Genomic DNA, 23643 nt, shown 5'->3' on the forward strand with positions numbered 1-23643 from the left:
CAATAGTCGTCTCTAATTTAGCGGCGTAAGACTAGAAGAAAGAAAGCTAGTCATTACCACCCACCGCCAACTCTTGGGCTACTCTTTACCAACGAATAGTCGGATTGACCGTAACTTTGTAACCCCTTACAACTGAAAGGGCAAGCATTTTGGTAAAGGAAATTCGTACCTATGACCCAGAGACTACAAATTACGCGCCCTATCCACCAGACATTGCTAGGCCTATTGTATGTTTGAATTAAAGGTAAAAACATCGAATAAAATAAATCAATTTGACATGCATAATGCACTACCAGTTGTACTAAGTTTGTTTTTTAGAGCAAAGCCACATTGGGCTATATGCTGTCTTCATCGAGGGAATTCGAACGTCATATGACGTTAAGTAAATATGATATTTGGGTTCGAATATGAAATATTTATAACACACGTCCTTTTGTCAGGGACTGGATATGGCATGTAAAGTTGATGTGCCAAACTGGTGAATCGCAACATGCCACAAAACAACTTTCCGCCCTTTCCGATATATATATATGGGTGCGTGATAAGGGTGACAGTCAAATCACACCATTATTTGACTCCAGTACCCCAAGAGGTAGCTGCTATCTAAATTTATGGATGACTATCGCAGATAGCTCCTGTATAGCTTTGCGCGAGAACAACCAAACAACAAACAACCCAAATTTATGGAGCCTTCGGTCGCCATTTTGTTTACTCGCTTGTTTTAGCGAGAAGCTGCAGAGTGATGTTTTTTTCTCAGAGATCAAACCTTAAATTCTAACGTTATAAGTCCTCCATTTTATTGCTCAGATAACGCCCCGCACCTGCTCGCAGATTTAAAAGTCTTATATATTATTCTAATAGGTTTCGTAAGACGCTTACAGATTCTGACAGAAAACAAATATATTTAATTTTCTTCTACACTTTCTTATTTCTGCTTAATATTTTTTTTTGTTGTTTTTAGTTTCGCGCAATGCTAAACGAAAATTACAACAGATAGCCCTAGCTAACCCTAATTTAGCAGTGTAAGACTAGAGGGAAGGCAGCTAGTTATCACTACCCACCTCCAACTCTGGGGCTACTCTTTTACCAAAGAATAGTTGGATTAACCGTACCATTATAACGCCCCCACAGCTGAAAAGGCGAGCATGTTTGGTGTGACGGAAATTCGAACCCGTGACCCTCAGATTACGAGTCGAGCGCCTTAATCACCTGGCCATGCCAGGCCGTAATGTTTTTGTTTTTTTTAGTAACACATGTCCGTTATTACATTAAGATATAATCACAGTTTTCGTGTATTGCCTTTATTGCCCTTGGGTACCAAAATTTTTTATATTGCTTTAAGATGAAAATAAATCTATGGAAATGTTATCGGATCAAGCGTGGCTTATAGGTGAGCATACTGCGGTTCTTGGACTTTGGGATTGTGGTGATCAAATCCCAATATTATGTCTAACAATAATAGTCCAGAAGTTGTAGGTGGGTGTAGTTAACTAACTGTCTTCCTTCTAGTTCATCACTTCAAATTCGGGGACGGCTAGGAAGGAGAGCCCTCGTGTAACTTTGCGCGAAATTCCAAATAAACCAAATCATTTAAACCTCTCTTACACTTGTGGAGGAAACAATATTTTATTGGCTGTAGGATATAGGACATGCGCAGAATTAAAACAATCACAAAGTTATTGTGAAACAAGAAGAACGAGTTTTGATTTGAAAACAGAAGTTCCGATTTTATTGGTTTAACTTCTTCGGTGTTAAGAGCCGTAGAGGTTGCCCGTTAGTAACATTTTACTCTCATGTTAAGACCATGAAATCTCTCGGGAAACTTCCAGCAGCCGCGGTCTGGTTAACAGCAGCGCCCTCTGGAAACTGCTACGCCGTTTTGTTCATTGGTGAACTCAGACTTGACGTATCGATTGCTTTGGCAACTGAAAATAAGGAAAGCTCACCGCAAAATACAACGGTCCGTATGACTCGTGAGCAGAGAGAGACCAGGAAGTCATTCAAGCGAAGAAGAAAAGGTTTTGGACTTTATCACCGAAGTTCCATTGGTCGAGTAGTTGAAATTATACATTATCCCATTTTACAGTTAATTGCCTGAAACTGGAAGCTCCCGACTGAAGACATGTGTTCTTGCAGGCTTAACGTCTTAAAAACTGTCTGTTTCGTTCTTTTCTCTACGTTCTTTGAAATAGGACAGTTCACGCTAATGGACTCAAAAGGTAAACCAATTTATTTATTTCCAGCTAAGATGGTTTTCAGTTTCAATTGTGCTTTTCGAAACTACATAGCCCCTCTTCGTCGAAATTGCACGCACATTTAACCGAGGAAGCGTTATAATGTACGGTCTATCCCACTGTTCGTTGGTAAAAGAGTACCACAAGAGTTGGCGTCGGGTGGTGCCCTCCCTCTAGTATATCACTTATGGATGTTGTATGCGGGTAAGTCTTTTGTGTAGATTTGCGTTAAAAACGAATCTAAAGCCCGTTTCGACGCTGCACACATATGATGAGGGTTACATGGTTTATGTTACGTCCAACATGGTTTATGTTACGTCCAAATTGATGTGTATCTAAATGCGTTCAACAACGTCTCTGGTATGACGAACATCTTTTGTCGTATGGAAAAAACACGTTGGGTTACCTGCAATGTCTACAGCGGGGAATCGAACCTTGGATTTTAGCGTTGTAAGGCCTTAGACTTGCCATATTTCTCCTACTTGTGTAATATTGAAGATCTGTTCTGTTTCATACAAACGATCTTCGTTGGACGCCTCACGTTTTAAAGTGATTTTGTTTGGTTTGATTTGTTCTGAATTTCGCGCAAAGCTACGCTATCTGCACTAGCCCTCTCTAATTTAGCAATGTAAGACTAGAGGAAAGGCAGCTAGTCATCAACACCCTCCGCCAATTCTTGGGTTACTATTTTACCAACGAATAGTGGGATTGATTGTCACATTTATAACCGCCCCGTCGGTTATGAGGACGAGCATGTTTGGTGTGACAAGGATTCGATCTTTATGTGATAGGTATAATTCGATGACTAATAAATCCAACCAATCAGCATTCTTCACGTTTAAACACAAGTAGCGAAACAATGAACCCTGGGAAATCAAAACTATCAAAAGTATATACATGTATCAGAAAAGGTACATGATTTATTTTTGTTACATATAAACTAAATATAGACACACTTGTGGTACTTTACATTTTCGTATAGAACATTAAACATCTGTTAGGCCCGGCAAGGCCAAGCGTGTTAAGACGTGCGACTCGTAATCTGAGGGTCGCGGGTTTGCATCCCCGTCGCGCCAAACATGCTCACCCTTTCAGCCGTGGGGACGTTATAATGTAACGGTCAATCCCACTATTAGTTGGTAAAAGAGTAGCCTAAGAGTTGGCGGTGGGTGGTGATGACTAGCTGCCTTTCCTCTAGTCTTACACTACTAAATTAGGGACGGCTAGCGCAGATAGCCCTCGAGTAGCTTTGTGCGAAATCAAAGAAACAAAACAAACAAACATCTGTAACGTTGGTTTCACAATATTTTTATGTGTTAAAATTTTGTGAACCTTACCACTATAATCTAACCAAATACGGCGAAGCATGACGAACTTACTCAAATAAGACCTACTTTTGTCTTTCTCTTACAACGCTAAAATCAGGGGTTCGATTCCCCTCGGTGGGCTCAGCAGATAGCCCGATGTGGCTTTGCTCTAAGAAAACACACACACACACTTGTCTTTCCGCTTATTCGCACGACTTAGTTCCAAATCCTTCACATATACATAGAACAACTAAATAATGAGAAAACCCGGATTTAAAATAATTACATCCTCAACTGACATATCCTACAGAAACTAAACTTCACGTCGTATTTAAAATAATTACATCCTCAACTGACATATCCTACAGAAACTAAACTTCACGTCGTATTTAAAATAATTACATCCTCAACTGACATATCCTACAGAAACTAAACTTCACGTCGTATTTAAAATAATTACATCCTCAACTGACATATCCTACAGAAACTAAACTTCACGTCGTATTTCAAATAATTACATCCTCAACTGACATATCCTACAGAAACTAAACTTCACGTCGTATTTCAAATAATTACATCCTCAACTGACATATCCTACAGAAACTAAACTTCACGTCGTATTTAAAATAATTACATCCTCAACTGACATATCCTACAGAAACTAAACTTCACGTCGTATTTAAAATAATTACATCCTCAACCGAAACTAAACATCTTCAGAAGTACATTTACCATAATAAGTTTCACTGTGATAAGATGTGCTCAGAAAACTGTAAGATAATTTCCGAGCTATTTCAATATGTCAAGTACTAACCCTAAATGTGGCTACATCATTTCTGGTCAGTGTCCACTGATTCTCGCAGCATCCTGCACGCTAACACGTGGTTTATTTAAAATCACAAACCTCGCGCTATTGAGAGCAAGAAAAATAAAGTATGGCATTTGTATTATATTTACGATAAAGCTGTGTGCCGCTGTTTCTAATTCTGTAGAAAGGCAGCCATATTGTAGCACTATATCTCCCACTATCGACGCTAATGGATTAGCCGTCACCTTTATAATGCACCCACAGCTTTTAGCGTAGAAATATTTTATAGTCTAGCATAGACTGGAACCAGACTCGCCGTGAGCAAATAAAAGCAATGCTACTTTGAACAAAACTGAATGCAGTATGTAGAACAATATACTTATCACTTGTTTTGTCATGTTCAGTATTTCTACAGTTCATCTCTGATAGATGATTTTGAGATACAATCGCTTTAAATATGAATTTTGTGTATAGCGACATTGTACGTCTCTGTACACGGCCTTTTGTGTATAGCGATATTGTACGTCTCTGTACACGGCCTTTTGTGTATAGCGACATTGTACGTCTCTGTACACGGCCTACTTTGAGCATACCTGAAAACTCGGTAATTTTTCAAATTAAATCTATCTGTCTATCGTTCAACGGAGATTCTTTTTAGCTATGGAAGTTTTTTTAAAACTTTATAGACAACGTTGGCTTTAAAACTAAGAGAGCTAACACCTTGCCTTACACAATATAACATTGTTACATAACACCAAACGAAATTAAGAGCTCTTGTGAACAAACAAACCATGCTGAATCCTCTACAGGGATCGAACTCGCGAGTTTACGGGTCATAAGCCTTACCCTCAAGCGTACATAATGGGAAATACTGCAACGCCATACCAATGTATAGAGTTTGGGTTTTGTCTTCAGGAAGTTTTAGTTCAATGTGTGATACGATCCAATCAATGAATGAATGAAAGATTTCTTAGACTTGAGATTGCTTGTTGTCAACAGGACTTCCGATAAGTAGGACATATAATGATACACTTAAGCCTTTTTTTTCTTTTTTTTTAAGTCGCTGCAGATGTAGGGTCGCACCTGTACGACTTATTAAAAGCTCTTTTTTGTAAGAATTTTACTGCAGGATTCACATTTCTCCTCATCTCTACGAGCTGCTTAACATTTCAAAATTTGCTTTTATATATTCTAGTTCGGTTTTTCAGCATATAGCTGAACCACGTCAACGTTACGAATCATGTCTTCACGCGCACTGCATGCAATGCAATCTTTCACACACGTGATGTCCCATGTTCGAATGACAGGCTGACATACGAATATTTCGCGAGAAGATGACTTTTAACAACTTAACGAAACACAAGCCCTAATTTCATAGCCGTCTCTAATGGCTCTGAAAAATAAAGCCAATTTCTAATTTTTATTAATTTCGGTAGAAATAACATAGAGTTTAATTATAGAAAATACATTACAAATAAATCAATAAATCTTTCACCAAAAATATTCCATTATCATATGGTCAACTTTAAATCTATTAATAATTTATGTTATATATTTACCAAAACTGGGAATTTATGTCATAGTCCCCAGTAACATAGCGCTATGTCTGCGGATTTTCAACGTGATGGGCAGCACAGAGATAGCCTATTGAGGAGATTTGTGCTTAACTGCAAATAAAAAAAAAATAGTTACCAGGTGACGTAAGTTTGGTTTGTTTTCAATTACGCGCAAAGCTTCACGCGGGCTATCTGCGCTAGCCGTCCCTAATTTTGCAGTGTAAGACTAGAGGAAAGGCAGCTAGTCATCACCACCCACCGCCACCTCTTGCGGTATTCTTTCACAAACGACATGGGGATTGACCGTCACATAAAACGACTCCACGGCGAGCATGTTTGAGGTAAGGGGGATTTGAACCCGCGACCCTCCGCTTACGAGTCGAGTGCCTTAACCACCTGGCCATGCCGGATAAGTTTAGCTTCCCTTGTATGAAGACAAAGTGTTATCTTAGGGTGCAAATTATTAATTTCACAGGTGAAATTTTAACACCTTAAACTGGAATAACAGTTATACATGATTTCTGAAAATGAGAAAATTATTATGCCTTTCTGGTTTTAATTTGCCAATTTAAAAAATTAAATAATACTTATCAAGTGGATAAAACCAGCACAAAATATCTGAGTGAGATCCGTCTTCAATCTCATCTTCAAAATAATATCCATAAAACAAATGTAGTTACATTTTATCTTTGTCGTTACTGTTGTAAAATTACTTCAGTTAGGTCATATAATTCAATTTAAAAATACTGCTTTAATTAGCAAATAACGTGAGTAATGACTTGGCCGAATTTGACTTTTTAATTACACATGTTTCAATTATTACCTTGGTGATGTTGTTTCGTCCAATAAAACAAGTAGAGGCCCGGAAGGTGGTTAAGGCATTCGATTCGTAATCTGAGGATCGCGGGTTCGAATACCTGTTGCACCAAACATGCTCGCCTTTTCAGTCGTGGGGGTGTTATAATGTGTCGGTCAATCCCACTATTCGTCAGTAAAAGAGTAGTGGGATTTGGCGGTGGGTGGTGATGACTAGTTGCCTTCCCTCTAGTCTTACACTGCAAAATTAGGGACGGCTAGAGCTGATAGCCTTCGTGTATTTAGCTTTGCGCGAAATTCAAAACAAACCAAGTAGAAAACAAACAACAACATAAATTTAATGTTTTCGAATTCACAGTATGTAAATTTCTTTGGTGACATAAACTTAACTAGAAATGACCTGACGACTGTTCATCATAATAAAAAAGTACAGGTTTTGTTTATGAAAAACGTATCTATAGCGGATGTCGCTAGTTCATTTATTTCAGCATAAATATAATATTTTGACTTTGCTGGTAAATGATTTGAGGACTGTTTATCACAGCAGGAAAAAAAACAGATTTTATTCATAAAGAACGTATCGAAAGGGGGTGTGTTCCCCATTATTTCATTTGTTTCATCACAAATCTGTTTTTTATTTCACTGGAAATAAAATGACGACTGAGTATTATAATAATAAAGTGCAGATTTTGTTCCTAAACAATGTAACGATAGGGGATGTGTCCCCCATTATTTCATTAGTCTCAAACAAATTATTTTTTTGTGATTTTTGTTGTCAGAATTCTTCTCTACTCTTTTGGGGGTAGATCTCGGAATAAAGATAAATAATTTCATACTGAGACGACAGTAAAACACAAAAATGTCGAGAGAAAAAATTCGATGTATGTCCGAAAACATGACCATAGAATTCCTAAATAAATCGTGCAACACACAATAATTTGCTGACAGTTCTGATAGGTTTGACACTTTACGATCACCTAGACGGTTTTCGTTTGAGAATGTCCTGAAATGTAAATTATCTTTCTATTCAGCGCCCTCTATTTTATGAAATGTAAATTATCTTTCTATTCAGAGCCCTCTATTTTATGAAATGTAAATTATCTTTCTATTCAGAGCCCTCTATTTTTTGAAATGTAAATTATCTTTCTGTTTAGAGCCCTCTATTTTATGAAATGTAAATTATCTTTCTGTTCAGAGCCCTCTATTTTATCCGTAAAAATCAGATTTTGTTAATACAAAATTAACTTTCTTCAAATTGTTTTTGTTTGTTTGTTTTTGAAATTTCACGGAAAGCAACTTAAGGACCACATGCGATAGTCGTTCTTAATTTAAAAGCCATAGACAAGAAGGAAGCATCTAGTCACCTCCCCACCGTCAACTCTTGGACGATTATTTAACAACGAATAGTGACGTTTACCATCATATATAATGCCCCCACGACTGAAAGGGTGAGCACATTCTGTGAGGGGATTCAAATTTGATACACAGATTGGGATCTAACCATAACGCCCCTTAAAATGTTACCCGACTACAGTCATCAAAATTAGGTGTCGAAATTTACGCTTAAAAATATTATAGGTGTTGTTTTCGAATTTTCTTATATTAAAATAATAAAAGTTGAACATAACATTGTCACTATACCCTACGGAACTATATAGTTTGTCCCAGCATAGCGAAGTGGTTAGAGGGCGCTTGACTCGCGATTTTAGGGTCACGGGCTCGAATTCCCGTCACACCAAACATGCCCGCCCTTTCAATCCTAGGGGCGTTATAATGTGATAGTCAATCCCACTATTTATTGGTAAAAGATTAGCCCAAGAGTTGGCGGTGGGTGGTAATGAATTGCTGCTTTTCCTCTCGTCTTACACTGCTAAATTGGGGACGGCTAGCGCAGATAGCCCTCATGTAGCTTTGCGCGAAATTTCAAACAAATCCAAATGAGCGAAGAATATAACACAAGTCTTTCAGTGACTATGAATGTCTTATATTCACTCATAACTCTCAATTAAATATTTCAAATTTTCTTGAAACTGTATAACGTTTGTTTCAGAAACCTAAAAATAACGCAGTATTAAGAGTCATAGCTTTCAATTAAAGATTTAATGCGTGATTAAATTCTTTTGAACTACTTTTGAACTACTTTACAAACTAAAGGCAACTTGGTAATTACAACCATTCCTTAGGGATATTCTTAAATGCCAAGAAAATAGGTTCTGTAATTTATATTTAAGTTTTGATGCACAGAAACGAGCTTGGGACTAGGAGTAAAAAACACACTAAATCACATTAACGGCTGTACATAATGACATTCTGGATAATTCCAGGCTGTTCTTAGTTGAGTCTTTAGTGGCTGTCTAATCATTCCTTTTTCTATCTCAGAGTTAAAATACAAACTAAAAGCAGCTGATCTGTCTTTAAATCAGCTATAATTATTCAGAAACGTTTATTTTAGCTCCTGACTGCTGGTGTTTGTTGATATTTGAGCAATGAATTACGCAATGATATCAAAGTTCAAAGCTTTCAGCTTTTAAAACAAAGGTAGTGAGTGTAAACTTTTAATTTTTGCTGCAATTTGAATTATAATTAGCTGGTGCACAGATGTTTACTTCACGTGGGAAAAAAAATTATATGGAATGTATTTGATCAACCTGAATAAAATTTCACCATACGATGCAAGAAAAAAGTTCCAGTTTTACCCTAAACAGCGATTCTAAAATTCTGATATTTTATATATTAAATTTAAACAGAGATAAAAACGTTGTAGAAATAATAGATAATTTTGATATATATATATATTTTTTAATTTGAAGACCTGGATCAATTGCGTTCAAAGAAAATCATTCTATCGAAGCGCGCGTACCATGTGGACAACTTTTATTGTTCTTTTGGCTCCATAGAAGATATAGATATAATTTATACACAAGACGACTGGACATGATGGTCCAAAGAATGTTGTTCGTTCATCACAATGAAAGACCTCCATTCAATAGAACTGGAAGCAGCAACAAAGGATGGAAATGGACGGAAAAATGCTTCCATTATCCTTCCTCAGACCAAAGACGACCAACCACAAGAAACAGACTTGAAAGGCTTTTGACTGTTCTTAGTGGCCATTTCCTAGAAGTTGCTTGGATCTAAGAAAAATGTGAAATGGATTACGGTAGAAGAAATGTCTTGTTTTGTTTTTCATTATTCAAAAGAACAAATTGCCACCCACAGAGAAGACAGTATTTTTTTTATTAACACTTTCCCTTATTTGTATCAGAAACGAGCAAAATGTAATATAGAAAATGTTCTTTGTTTATCTAAATATAATTTTCTTTTTGGGGGGGGGTGTTAACATTATGGTAAATGCCATCTGAAAGTGTGGCTCGGTTTGGTTTGTTTTGAATTTCACACAAAGCTACTCGAGGGCTATCTACCCGTCCATAATTTAGCAGTGTAAGACTAGAGGGAAGGAAGCTAGTCATCACCACCCACCGCCAACTCTTGGGCTACTCTTTTACCAACGAATAATGGGATTGACTGAAACATTGTAACCTCTACACGGCTGAAAGGGCGAGCATGTTTAGTGTAACGGAAATTCGAGTCTCCGGCCCTCAGATAACGAGTCGAGTGTCTTAACCATCTGACCATGCCAGAGCCCGAAAGTGTAAACAGTTGGCATCGCTTGAGCTAGGAAAGAAAGTGTTATTTTTATAATTGAGGCACAGAAAGACTGGTACAAACTATATTTGTGTTGTGTATTTTTACAACGAGCTAGAATAGTTGTTAAGTAACATCAGTTAATAGCTGCTATATTTCGATCTTCTCTGTTTTAACTATATTTTGAGTATTTAAAGAAACGCACCCTCTAAAACAGTTTAGTGAATTTGTAGTTGTAGATTAAAATGTTCGAAACAGCAAACGGTAATTGGACGAAACTTACAGCACTCGTTTTAAATAAAGACAACGAGTCGTCGCTAATGTAACCAAAAGGCAAGTTTGTGTTATTCATAACTCACAGCAAACGTCGTCCCAAGACACAAAACTAGTCATACGATAACGTTGTTTCAAGACCCATAACTAATTGTCTACTAATGCCGCCTCTTGACACGTGATTATGTATCCTGCCTGTGCCTGTTGCGTGTGGTGTTGCCCGCGTGGGAACTAGCTACATCCAAAACAATAGAAAGGAACCAACAAACTATCTCTAGCCGATCCAACACGAAGTGATGCTTGTGACATCTACCGTAATTAAACTAGAACGTGATAAAATAAATTAGTTCGAGAAAGAGGAATATATTTACAAGACAGTTTTAATTATTACTACCATTGAAACAGAGATAGAAAAGCCTTTACGAAAAGGCTTAATTTGACAAAGGCAATCAGTAAAATAAGCTATTCATCAAAACGTTTACAAAATGGAATAAATCAAGTGTCATTGGCTTTCGTCCCTCTAGTCTTTTTATATGTTTCGATATGTCATAAAGACGATTACACGCGTTTTGAAAAAGGTTTGTCTAGATCGAGAAAATATAATTTTCAGTTTTTTTCGTGTGGGGCCCGACATGGCTAAGCGTGTTAAGACGTGCGACTCGTAATCTAAGGGTCGCGGGTTCGCATTTTTGTCGCACCAAACATGCTCGCCCTTTCAGCCGTAGAGGCGTTATAATGTAACGGACAATCTCTCTATTCGTTGGTAAAAGAGTAGCCCAAGATAAGTAGACCTTAAAATACGTCAGTCATTTGAGGATTATCTTAATATAGTTTGGTAAATTAAGAGCCAATCTTAAAATAATTCGGTCATTTGAAGGTTACCTTAATATAGTTTAGTAAATTGAGAGCTAATCTTAAAACAAGTCGGTAATATTAGAGTTAATCATAATATAACTTAGTAAAATGAGTTTTAATCTTAATATAATTCGGTATACGTTTAATAATACTGTGTAACAAATTTTTAATTTATCTTGTTCCTGGACAGAAAGTGTTATTCTTATTTTCTTATGCCCAAAGTAAATCGAAAAGACCTATTATTCTCTTCAAACTTTGCTTTTGTGACCTGGGAGCGTATAAAGAAAACATGATGGGAGACTATATTTGGGTGCTGATACGTGAAAGTGAGTAACATTACAGTCGAAAATCTCGAAAAACTGCTCACTTCTAAACATTTTTGTATAACTTTAGTATAAATACATGTAAATCTTGATTCATATGTTGTTTTATTCAGACCTTATGTAAATGAAAATGTGCAAATTTGTCTGTTTTTACATAGAAAATAGGTTAATTTCTAAATTTCATTATCCAGGTCACAAAAGCAAAGTTTGAAGAGAATAATGGTCATTTTTGTACTTTTACAACATAAGCAATTAAGAAATAACACATACTATCCAGGAACACAACTTGTGTTACATAGTGCTATTCATTAAAAATATATATTGGAAACATTCGCATTTTATTACTATCATTTTATACGTTTCTGTATACCTTAACCACGTAACCATGACACTGTTTAAAATACAAATAACTTCCTTAGAACGTTAGCAAATATTGAGTTTCTTTTCCAATACAAATTCATGAAATGATTGACATGTATCTTTTGGACGCATGTCGTCGTTACTGTCCCATAAAACCCACACACGGAAAATAATCCCTGTATAACTGTTTCTCCTGCATAGCTGTTTTACATGACAAGAAGCCCGCTTTACAAAACCATAACTCAAGGAATGTTTCTTTCGGGACAAATGTCTCGTTTCAAATGTTTTATACCTTCAAAAGACTAAGCTAAAAACAATGTTTATTTTTAGATTTCACTTTGTTATGTTGTTAAATCGTTTTACAAGTTCAGAAATATCGAGTTTTGGATTTATTTTTCGTTTCCATTTGAATGCATCGTTTTATAGATGGGTTATTTATAATACTACGTTTTCAAGGTTTTATTCACAGGGTCTGATCAAAAGTGTATTTACGCAATAAATCAGAACTTAAAAATAACTTACGAATAACAAAACCCGTTCTGTAAAACAAACTGAAAAGGTCCACAAAATACATAAATCAGTGCATATTGTGAATTTCCAGGTGGACTTCTTTGCTGGTAATCATATGTTCTAAGGTTAAAACAAACTATGTCCGTTAGCATGATTTCAATTCTGCTCAATTTATTCATTATATCCGTCCATTTCTTCTCCCTATATGGGCTTCGATAACCATAGTAAGCACGGCACAAACAGACAATTGTGTAAATTCGAGTTTCACAACAGTTCCTTTGCAGGTGGACGAAATTTCTGACGCTTTGAGATGTATGGTCGCTAGTGAAATTTAAATCCGAATTGAAAATATTAAAAAAAAGACGTTCGATTTTCGTATCAACATCTCCGTCTCTCTGTGTGAGGAAACTGTGCATGGCTTACTAATTAGAATGATCGGACTAGGAATTCGAAAGTTTATTGCTCGCAACTCGCTGACGAAGGAAAAAAGCACTTCACACTTTAGGGTTGTTGATGCGCTTTAGAAGTAACAGTCAAATCCCCCTAATCTATCAGTTCAAGACTAGGAAAAGGCTGTGAGCATAAAAACATTGAGTAGCTCAACGACTAATTCCTGAAAACAAATAAACTTTGTGTAGAACACACCAGGATATCGGTACTCAACCAACGCAATGTTTTTCAAACAAACTCACAATCAGAATTAAACCTCAGAGCATGGCACACTGAAATTAACAATGGAAAGGTTTCGTTCAGGAATTAGTCAATGTTTTAACGTAATCGAATTTTGAAAATAGAGCTATTTTATATTTATGAAATGGAGTTTTTCGGTTGCGTTGCTAAAACAGGTTGAAATCTGTATGTTTGTTCATATTTCTATGATTTGTTTGTTTGTTTTGAATTTCGGGCAAAGCTACCCGAGGACTATCTGCGCTAGCCGTCCCTAATTTAGCAATGTAAGATTAGAGGGAAAGCAGATAGTCATCACCACCCACCGCTAACTCTTCAGCTACTCTTTTACCAACGAATAGTGGGATTGACCGTCACATTATAATGCCCCCACGGCTGAAAGGGCGGGCATGTTTGGTGTGACAGGGATTCGAACCCTTAACCCTCAGATTACGAGTCGAATGCCTTAACCACCTGACCATGCCGGGCCTACTTGTATAATATCGTCTGCTGAAACATAAAAATATAGATTTAAAACCTGAAATAAAACTGGAAGTTCGTACGTTAATCGTACTTGTGCCACAACTGTAAATATAGTGTTAAGAACATATTAAAACGGGGAGAATACGTCAAGAGTAGACATATAAAAAATCTCATGTAAGTATGAGCTGAACTGTTCGATTATCGGACACATAACGTCTCTCTTATCCACGCCCTGATAACTTACACTCTTTTCGTCTGGAGTTTATCTTCTTTAACGGTCTCTTTTATAGCACAGAATATTGCAAAAGATGTTTAGACAGTCTTAAATATTGTTTATTTCGCTTTTAACTGGTGAAGATTGCTCTTCAAAAGTCTACAGACCACCTTTAGGCTACTAGAGTAAGTTTATTGCTGTTAATTACTTAGCTTGTAACGTGCTAAGCCTAAGTTCTCCTGAAAATAAACTATTAACTCCCTTCGTGCTGTGAAACTCAATCTTCCGCGTGTTGCTTGTACAACCCGTAAAGTTTCCCTCCTCGTGTTAATTTGTTTCGTTCATCAGTAATTTGGGGGACGTCGTTTACTTAATATGTGACCGTCTTATCAAACGATCGGTATATATACACACACATATGTTGTACTTTGTACTATCGAAATAACATTTTGCAAGCACACAGATTATTTCCTATAAAGTAGTTCGCATGTGCCCTCAGCCTCCACTCCAGAAGTGACGTAGGGGTCGGCATTACGAGTTCATCCCTTGCGTTATTTATTCTATTATTCCTGGTAGAGTGATATTTACTGGAAAAACACATATTCATTCTACTGATGGATGTATTTAGCGTTAGAGTTTTCTTATCACCTAAACTTCGGCACTGCACACTCTTAAGACATCAGTTATATGTCCATTTAAAGTAAAGACAGACAGTGATTCGAAATTAAGTGGTACCTTATGCAACATGTTGGTTAAACGGCCAGGTGAGGCACCTCCAAGGCTCAAGCAAGCTCTTCTCAAACTTAGAACTGCTGATCAGACGGAATTTACGAGCCGCAGCCCAGCACACCAATCACAATACCACTTTAGAACTTTTCACGTTTCAAATGCTACTTAATATTACAGAGTAGTGATAAGTGTCATAATTGTAAGACTCTTATGAACCAAAATAATTGTTTGGAAACTTCGCGAAAAGCTAAGCAAAAACTATCTACACATGGAACGTTGGGGTTTTGAATTCAAAGTTTCGCGGTTCGTGGTCCGTTACTGTAAAAACGTGTTATTCACTTTGGGGTCGCGGGGTCGTCATAAGAACGACTGTCAAACCCAACTGTTCGGTTAGACGAGCGTAGCCCGAGAGCTGGTGTCGGGTGTTCTCGGTTAACTGGCTTCTTTTTAATCTATCTTTTAAAATTAGAGACAGTTTTGTGTAACTTTGCCCGAATGTTGTGACAAACAAATCTACGACTTGGACGGTATGATGGTGATGGTATAATGGTGACGGTATAATGGTGATGGAATGATGGTAATGGTATGATGGTGACGGTATGATGGTAATTGTATGATGGTGATGGAATGATGGTGACGGTATGATGGTGATGGAATGATGATGACGGTATGATGGTGATGGAATGATGGTGACGGTATGATGGTGATGGAATGATGGTGACGGTATGATGGTGACGGTATGATGGTGACGGTATGATGGTGATGGAATGATGGTGACGGAATGATGGTGATGGTATGATGGCGATGGAATGATGGTGACGGTATGATGGCGACGGTATGATGGTGACGGTATGATGGTGACGGCATGAATGACGGTACGATGGTGACGGAACGACGGCGACGGAACGACGGTGACGGAATGATAGCGACGGAACGACGGCGACTGGCATGACGGCGACTGTATATGACGGCGACGGTATGACGGCGACGGTATGATGGCGATGGTAACGACGATAACGACGGTATGACAATGACGGCGACGGAACGACGGCGAACCCGTACGACGGCAACTGGTACGACGGCGACGGCATTATGGCAATGCGGTACGACGGCGACGGAACGACGGCGACCGCAATGACGGTAAATGACGGCAACTGTACGACGGCGACGGTAATGACGGGTACGACGGCGACGACGATGCGCGACGGCGACGGATATGACGGCGACGGTATGACGGCGACGGAACGACGACGACGGGTAACGGTGTGGGAACGACGGCGATGGTATATGATGGAGTATGACGGTGACGGTATGACGGTGACGGCAATGACGGCGACGGATGGTGACGGTATGACGGCGATGGAAATGATATGATATATGATGCGATGGAACGACGGTGACGGTATGAATGATGAGTGACGGTATGATGGGACGGTATGATGGTGATGAACGATGGCGATTGAATGATGGTGATGGAATGATGGTGACGTATAATGACGGCAATGGTGATGATGGTAGTGATACGATGGATGGTGACGGTGTGATGGTGATGGAATGATGGTGATGGTATGATGGTAATTGTATGATGGTGACGGAATGATGGTGACGGTATGATGGTGATGGAATGATGGTGACGGTATGATGGTGATGGTATGATGGTGACGGTATGATGGTGATGGAATGATGGTGACGGTATGATGGTAATTGTATGATGGTGATGGTATGATGATGGAATGATAGTGATGGTATGATGGTGATGGTATGATGGTGATGGAATGATGGTGATGGTGGAATGATGGTGACGGTATGATGGTGATGGAATGATAGTGATGGTATGATGGTGACGGTATGATGGTGATAAATGCAAATTTTGAATATTTATCGTTTGTGTTGTAAATATAATTTAATTTTTTTAAATATAATTTCAGATTTCTTTGTCGTAGATATTGTAATTGTTGGAAAAAAATCGCTGAAAGCCCTAAAAATTTCTGTTCCAACTTTATATTCTAATATAAAATGTAGATTTAACAGAGAATACCAGGCATAGAAATATGTTTCAATATATGTAACATAACACTGTCTCTTGACTCAGTCTTTGAAGGTGAGTTATTTTATCAAATAATAAAATATGGTGTCTTAACTCGATCACTGATATTGAGTCATTATACAATATAATAAAATATGTTCTCTTGACTCGGTCATTGAAGTTGAGTCATCCTACAATATTATAAAATATGTTCTCTTGAATCGGTCATTGAAGTTGAGTCATCCTACAATATTATAAAATATGTTCTGTTAACTCTGTAGCTGACGTTATGTTATTCTATCGCGTCAATGAGACACGTTTTCCTGATTCAGTGATTGATGTGTCATTACATCTTGACTCGCTGAGTTATGTTGTGTCATTCTGTCAAATAACGAGATGAGGCCTCCTGATTCAATAATTGTTTCGGTGACAGTGCTGAAAATATTTCTTCTGTTCAAAAGCCATTTAAGTTCTTATACTTTCTAGGCTTAGATTTCCACGTGACTGACATTAATGATACTTCTCGTTCTGCTCATGCGCGCCATCCAGCGGAAGGATATTACAGTTAAAAAGTGGGTTTCGATACCCTTGGTAGACACAGAGAACCCATTGTGTTTAAACGTAAACTCAGCTGTTCAAGCGTAATGTTTCACCAATAGCTTTTTTTGTGCCCTACGCAGGAATCAAATCCCAATTTTTATCGTTTGAATTTTTTATTGACCAACAAGACACCGAGACTTTTTGTTTGTTTGTTTTCAGTTGTTTTCTCTGTTTCAAGAACATAAAAACAGAAAAATATTTATTAGTTCATCTACATAAATAATTGTAACATTTTCTTTCAAACAATGCTGCTTTAATAATTGTAACATCCAGCTTCGTTGTCGTTTAAGTCAACCTTTATTCTACAAACCGAACGGTAAAAAACAAAACACAAAAAAAATCATATTCCTCAAAAGTATAAGAGCAATTTTTTCCAACGTTGGTGAAGAGGTTGACAGAATTCGGCAAGCTTGGAAAGTAATAAAAATGTTATAAGCTTTGAAGAAGAAAAGATAGAGAGAAGAAAGAAAAAAAAAGACATTCTGTGACATAAACTCTTTGCAACATCAAAGCCCATTCTTCACGGTAACATAGATCTCACTAGAACTCAGCAAAACCGACCGGGATAAAGCCTTTCTTGTAAAGGGTTTCTTTGTGATTGTTGCAGTTTCTCGAAGAAATTCGACGGATAAAGCACATATAGCAAAGAAAAATGTTCAAGTGATGACAAAGTAATCCTTGGGTGTAGCAGAGATTGATTCACAAAGAGTAGGTCGCTACAACATTAGATGTAATGTTAAGCGCTACTCTACGGTTATACCAAGTGAGGAAATATCCCAGGATTCAACCTTGGCCTCTTGACGAAAGCTCTAGAGTTTCATCATTATTTTGTTTGTTGTTGTTTTTTAATTGGATTTATCAACCTTTTTTGTATCCTACAGGGGTCGTTTTTTTAGTTTTCAGTATGTAATGAAGCTTTGATTCTGCTACAGTGTAAAATGTGCCAGACGATTTTGTATGTTATTGTTAACTGGTGAAATTTAGCATATAGAGTCCAACGCCCTCTAGAATTTAATACCAATATAAATATACACAATGACCCACTTTATAATTTGTTTTTAATTTGGTTGTTGTTAAGCACAAAGCTACACAATGGGCTATCTCTGTTGTAAACCTGCAGAATGCTGTTAAGGCACTTTGAGTTCGGGGGCGTTTATAGTAAAGAAGATATCTTAATACAAATTATTAGTGACAAAACCCAGATAAAGGTGGGATTTGTATGGCTGCATCAGGGATCGAAAACCAGATGTATCTGAGTTATAATCCCTGAAACTTAGCGCTAAGCCACCGAGGGATACCGGATATCGGTAAACGTATTTTGCAAATAATACACCTATCGCAAGAACCAGTAAAGTATACCAGGAATATGCTTATTTTATTTTGGAAACAGACGAGAAATCTCTAACAGTTAATTAAATATATATATTAGTGAAAATGAATATATTTTAATGAACTTAAATAATCAAAATAAGCAAGGATTGCTTGTTTGTTTGTTTTTTGAATTTCGCAGGGTTATCTGCACTAGCCGTCTCTAATTTAGTAGTGTAAGACTAGAGGGAAGGCAGCTAGACATCACCACCCACCGCCAACTCTTGGGCTACTCTTTTACCAACGAATAGTGGGATTGGCCGTCATATTATAACGCCCCCACGACTGAAAGGGCGAGCATGTTTGGCGCGACCGGGATGCGAACCCGCGACCCTCAGATTACGAGTTGCACGCCTTAACATGCTTGGCCATGCCAGGACCAATAAGCAAGGAAGGACAGCGCTAAAAACAACCAATCAAAACCTCTGACTAATTATGTTAGTTTGTTATAACTTTAAAAAAATAAACCCAAATAAAAATAAGTCAAACAAAAAGTCGCTTCACTAAGTAACTTATTTCTGTTTCAGCTTGTTTCTAATTTATATATTTATATATCCTATAATATCTTATGATGTGCTATTGTTTCCAAAAGTCGATGCCGCTAACGTGGAGAAACCATTATTTAAACGTGTTTGTATTTTATCTGTAAATTATTTCTGAAATAGGTCCTTAAAATATAAGTTTATAAAAAATACGATGATATATGTCAGTTTATACTTTCAGAGATAGAAACATTTGCAAAATCGCGTTTCGTTATAGCCGTCCGCACCAAGGTATGATAATCCGGGAAATTATCCGTGCATCACGTGCATTCATTCATCAAACCGAGTGACATTCGTACCGCCACTATCTACAACACCGTGGTTTAGTCACATCACTCTGATCAGCTACGTAAAGTACACCGGCGCAACGGCGGGTATGAAGGCTCATAACTCTAAAATCCGAGTTTCGATACCCGTGGCGGTCACGGCACATATAGCCTATTGTGTAGTTTTCATATTAACAATAAATACAATAATCATTGTTGGATCAATAATCAATAATGGTGTTGGAAGAGACATGCAGAGCTGATGGTGAAGTCTCAGACTCATATAAGAAGTGATGAAATGCGACTTTATAGACCCATTTTATTTCTCATAATACATACAGAGAAAGCAGACGTTCGATATGTGAAGAGTTCCACTTCTCCTCGAAGCGCAGAGTTTAAAGTTAATAAAAATATAACATTTCTAACAACCATCAATTCCTAGAATTCCTAGAAAATAACTTCACTACTTACTGTATGAATGACCTCGTAGACTTTAGGGCGCTAAACTAGCAATATGGAGTCGTGAGTTAGAATCCCATAACCATACATGGGGGGGAGGGTATAAAATATGTCGGTCAGTTCCACTGTTCATTGGTAAAAAGAGTAGCTCAAACGTTGGCGGTAGGTGGTGTTGGTTAGATGTTTCCCCTCTAGTCTACCTCTTTGAATTAGAAACAGCTCGTGCAGCTTTGCGTGAAACTCTAGGAACAAATAAACACTAGTGTATTAGAGCATAACTTTGGAACATCTAGCTATCGACTTATTGTGGAAAACTTTTTATTAACTGTTAATACTAAATAAGATGTTTGAAATTGTCTACTGCCATTGAAACCACAAGTCCATCTTATTTAAACCACAAGTCCATCTGATTGAAACCACACTTCTATCTCATTTAAACCACAAGTCCATCTGATTTAAACCACAAGTCCATCTTATTTAAACCACAAGTCCATCTGATTTAAACCACAAGTCCATCTGATTTAAACCACAAGTCCATCTCATTGAAACAACATGTTCATCTCATTTAAACCACAAGTCCATCTGATTTAAACCACAAGTCCATCTGATTTAAACCACAAGTCTATCTCATTGAAACCACACTTCTATCTCATTTAAACCACAAGTCCATTTCATTGAAACCACAAGTCCATCTCATTTAAACCACAAGTCCATCTCATTGAAACCACACTTCTATCTCATTTAAACCATAAGTCCATCTCATTGAAACCACACTTCTATCTCATTTAAACCACAAGTCCATCTCATTGAAACCACACTTCTATCTCATTTAAACCACAAGTCCATCTTATTTAAACCACAAGTCCATCTGATTGAAACCACAAGTCCATCTGATTTAAACCACAAGTCCATCTCATTGAAACAACATGTTCATCTCATTTAAACCACAAGTCCATCTCATTTAAACCACAAGTCCATCTGATTTAAACCACAAGTCCATCTTATTGAAACCACAAGTCTATCTCATTTGAAACCACAAGTCCATCTCATTGAAACCACAAGTCCATCTCATTGAAACCACAAGTCTATCTCATTGAAACAACATGTTCATCTTATTTAAACCACAAGTCCATCTCATTGAAACTACAACTTCATCTTATTTAAACCACAAGTCCATCTCATTGAAACAACATGTTCATCTCATTTAAACCACAAGTCCATCTCATTGAAACCACAAGTCTATCTCATTTAAACCATAAGTCCATCTCATTGAAACCACACTTCTATCTCATTTAAACCATAAGTCCATCTCATTGAAACCACACTTCTATCTCATTTAAACCACAAGTCCATCTTATTGAAACCACATGTTCATCTCATTTAAACCACAAGTCCATCTCATTGAAACCACACTTCTATCTCATTTAAACCATAAGTCCATCTCATTGAAACCACACTTCTATCTCATTTAAACCACCAGTCCATCTTATTTAAACCACAAGTCCATCTTATTTAAACCACACTTCTATCTCATTTAAACCACAAGTCCATCTCATTGAAACCACACTTCTATCTCATGTAAACCATAAGTCCATCTCATTGAAACCACACTTCTATCTCATTTAACCCATACGTCCATCTTATTTCATTTTAATGTGTTGCGATGGTCAGTTATAAACCTTGTAACTAATAATTAAAAACCTCTTTATAACAACATACTTATTGCTTCTCTTTAGTTGTGTTTCGTCTCTTTATTTGTTATTAATGTATTTTTTTTTACTTCTGACTAAACATAAATAACTTTCAGTATAAATGTCATAATCACGAAATTCTAAACATTTCGCAGAAACCGCTTATTCTAGTGTTCCGTAAAAGATTTCCAGCAACGTGTTCTGAGTAAACTGTTAGTGTGTTACTGCACAACTGAGCCATCCATATTAAACAATCAAAATAAAAGTGTCATGAGCAAAGGAGAACATTTCATTTATCATGGTATGTTTTCACGTGCTCGTGCGTCTCTCACGGTATGCTTTCACGTGCGTCCCTCCCTGTTCCTACTTCCTTACCTCAATTAATAGTGTGTTCATTATTTGTAGGAGATACGTGTCTAACTTTGATGGGGGGGAGATAACTTGACAACCAGTGGCTTACGTATTAGAACTTTATAAATATATGCAAAATTATGTCATAACAAAAATCTTTAACTTATGTAGGTATGTTTATGTATAAATGTGTGTGCTCTTAAAAACATACAACATACACATAAAGGAAACATACGGACATTTCGAGAGTGGTCCATCACTCATTCTTTTCTTACCTTTATCAAAGTTTATCCTTTGTTGATTGGCTCCCATCTACACGTGGATGAAAACTGGACGTGTCATAAATTAAAGTAATATATATATATATCGGTGGACCGTCAGAGGAATTTAATCAATCTACTATTCTATAGCTGACCTCAACAAGAGAAGTGAACTCTAAATTAAAAGACCTTCGGGTTCTTGATGGATCGGCAGGTTCTATCTAAAGGGAAAATGTAGACCATTTATACATTTTGGAGACCGGTCAATAAAATAACAAAAAAAGAAGGCGTGTGTTTTTCTTTTAGCAAAGCCACAAAGGCTATCTGCTCAGCCCACCGAGGGGAATCGAACCCCTGATTTTAGCGTTGTAAATCCGGAGACATACCGCTGTACTAGCGGGGGGCAAAAAGAAGGCAATTGATGATGAACAAAATGACGAAATTGGTAATTTGTAGCAGAATACTGCATTTTATTAAATATCTTATGAAGAAAATATTTACAATACGATTGTAACGACCATTCAAATATATAAAACTTGCAGAGGCGTACTCGCTGTTTAAAAAAAAATTCTGTAAAAGCCACCCAGGAGCTAACTACAGGTCTATAATTTTTGACGGAAGAACAGCTCACTAATAGCACCCTCCGCCGACTCTTAGATTGCTCTTCTTAGTTGACCGAAGAGAGGGTACGTTGACTGTTACTCTTATGATACACTCACGTAAAAAAGGAAAAGATATAGATGACTGAACTGGAGCATTGGAAAGTTTTTTAAAATATGTGTGTCGTAAGTTTGACTCGTGTTAATGATGGTCAGTCTACCATGAGTTTAAAGATTTATCAAGATGTAATGATATTTTATCAAATTCGTTTTAATAATAAAATCTCTACTATAAAACGATTTACGTCTATTGTCTATAGGTAGGGAAACATATTCCAACCTATCAAGTTCTCATCACCAAAGGTTCTTGAGTTTGCTCCAAACGAAATCGAAACCCCATTACTTTAATTAATTTCGTGCATTTACGAGCTTAATAGATATTTCTATCTTCTTACTACCGCAACTCTGATTACCGAAAAAACAGGGCGTGGCTCAGTAGGTAACAAGTCCGTCTATAAATTGTCTATTCGTGGTACGTGTCCCGTTCTGTTAAAACTGGGCCCGTCATGGCTAGATGGTTGAGGCACTCGACTCGTAATCCGAGGGTCGCGGGTTCAAATCCCCGTCGCAATTAACATACTCGCCCTTTCAGCCGTTGGTAAAAGAGTAGCCCAATAATTGGCGGTGGGTAGTGATGATTAG

The 23643-nt window shown here is 37.3% G+C and overlaps 1 protein-coding gene across 2 annotated transcripts in view; it reads left to right on the forward strand.

Annotated features, from left to right (window-relative positions):
- Positions 1-1946: 1946 nt before the first annotated feature.
- LOC143247674 (locomotion-related protein Hikaru genki-like) overlaps positions 1947-23643 on the forward strand; it is a 58833-nt gene continuing 37136 nt past the window's right edge. For both annotated transcript variants that reach the window (XM_076496058.1, XM_076496059.1), the window contains exon 1: positions 1947-2219. In XM_076496058.1, the coding sequence (XP_076352173.1) occupies positions 2123-2219 (97 nt within the window). In that variant the 5' untranslated portion in view covers positions 1947-2122. The remainder of the gene's footprint in view (positions 2220-23643) is intronic.

Source organism: Tachypleus tridentatus, chromosome 3, assembly GCF_004210375.1.
Source record: "Tachypleus tridentatus isolate NWPU-2018 chromosome 3, ASM421037v1, whole genome shotgun sequence".
Taxonomy (NCBI): domain Eukaryota; kingdom Metazoa; phylum Arthropoda; class Merostomata; order Xiphosura; family Limulidae; genus Tachypleus; species Tachypleus tridentatus.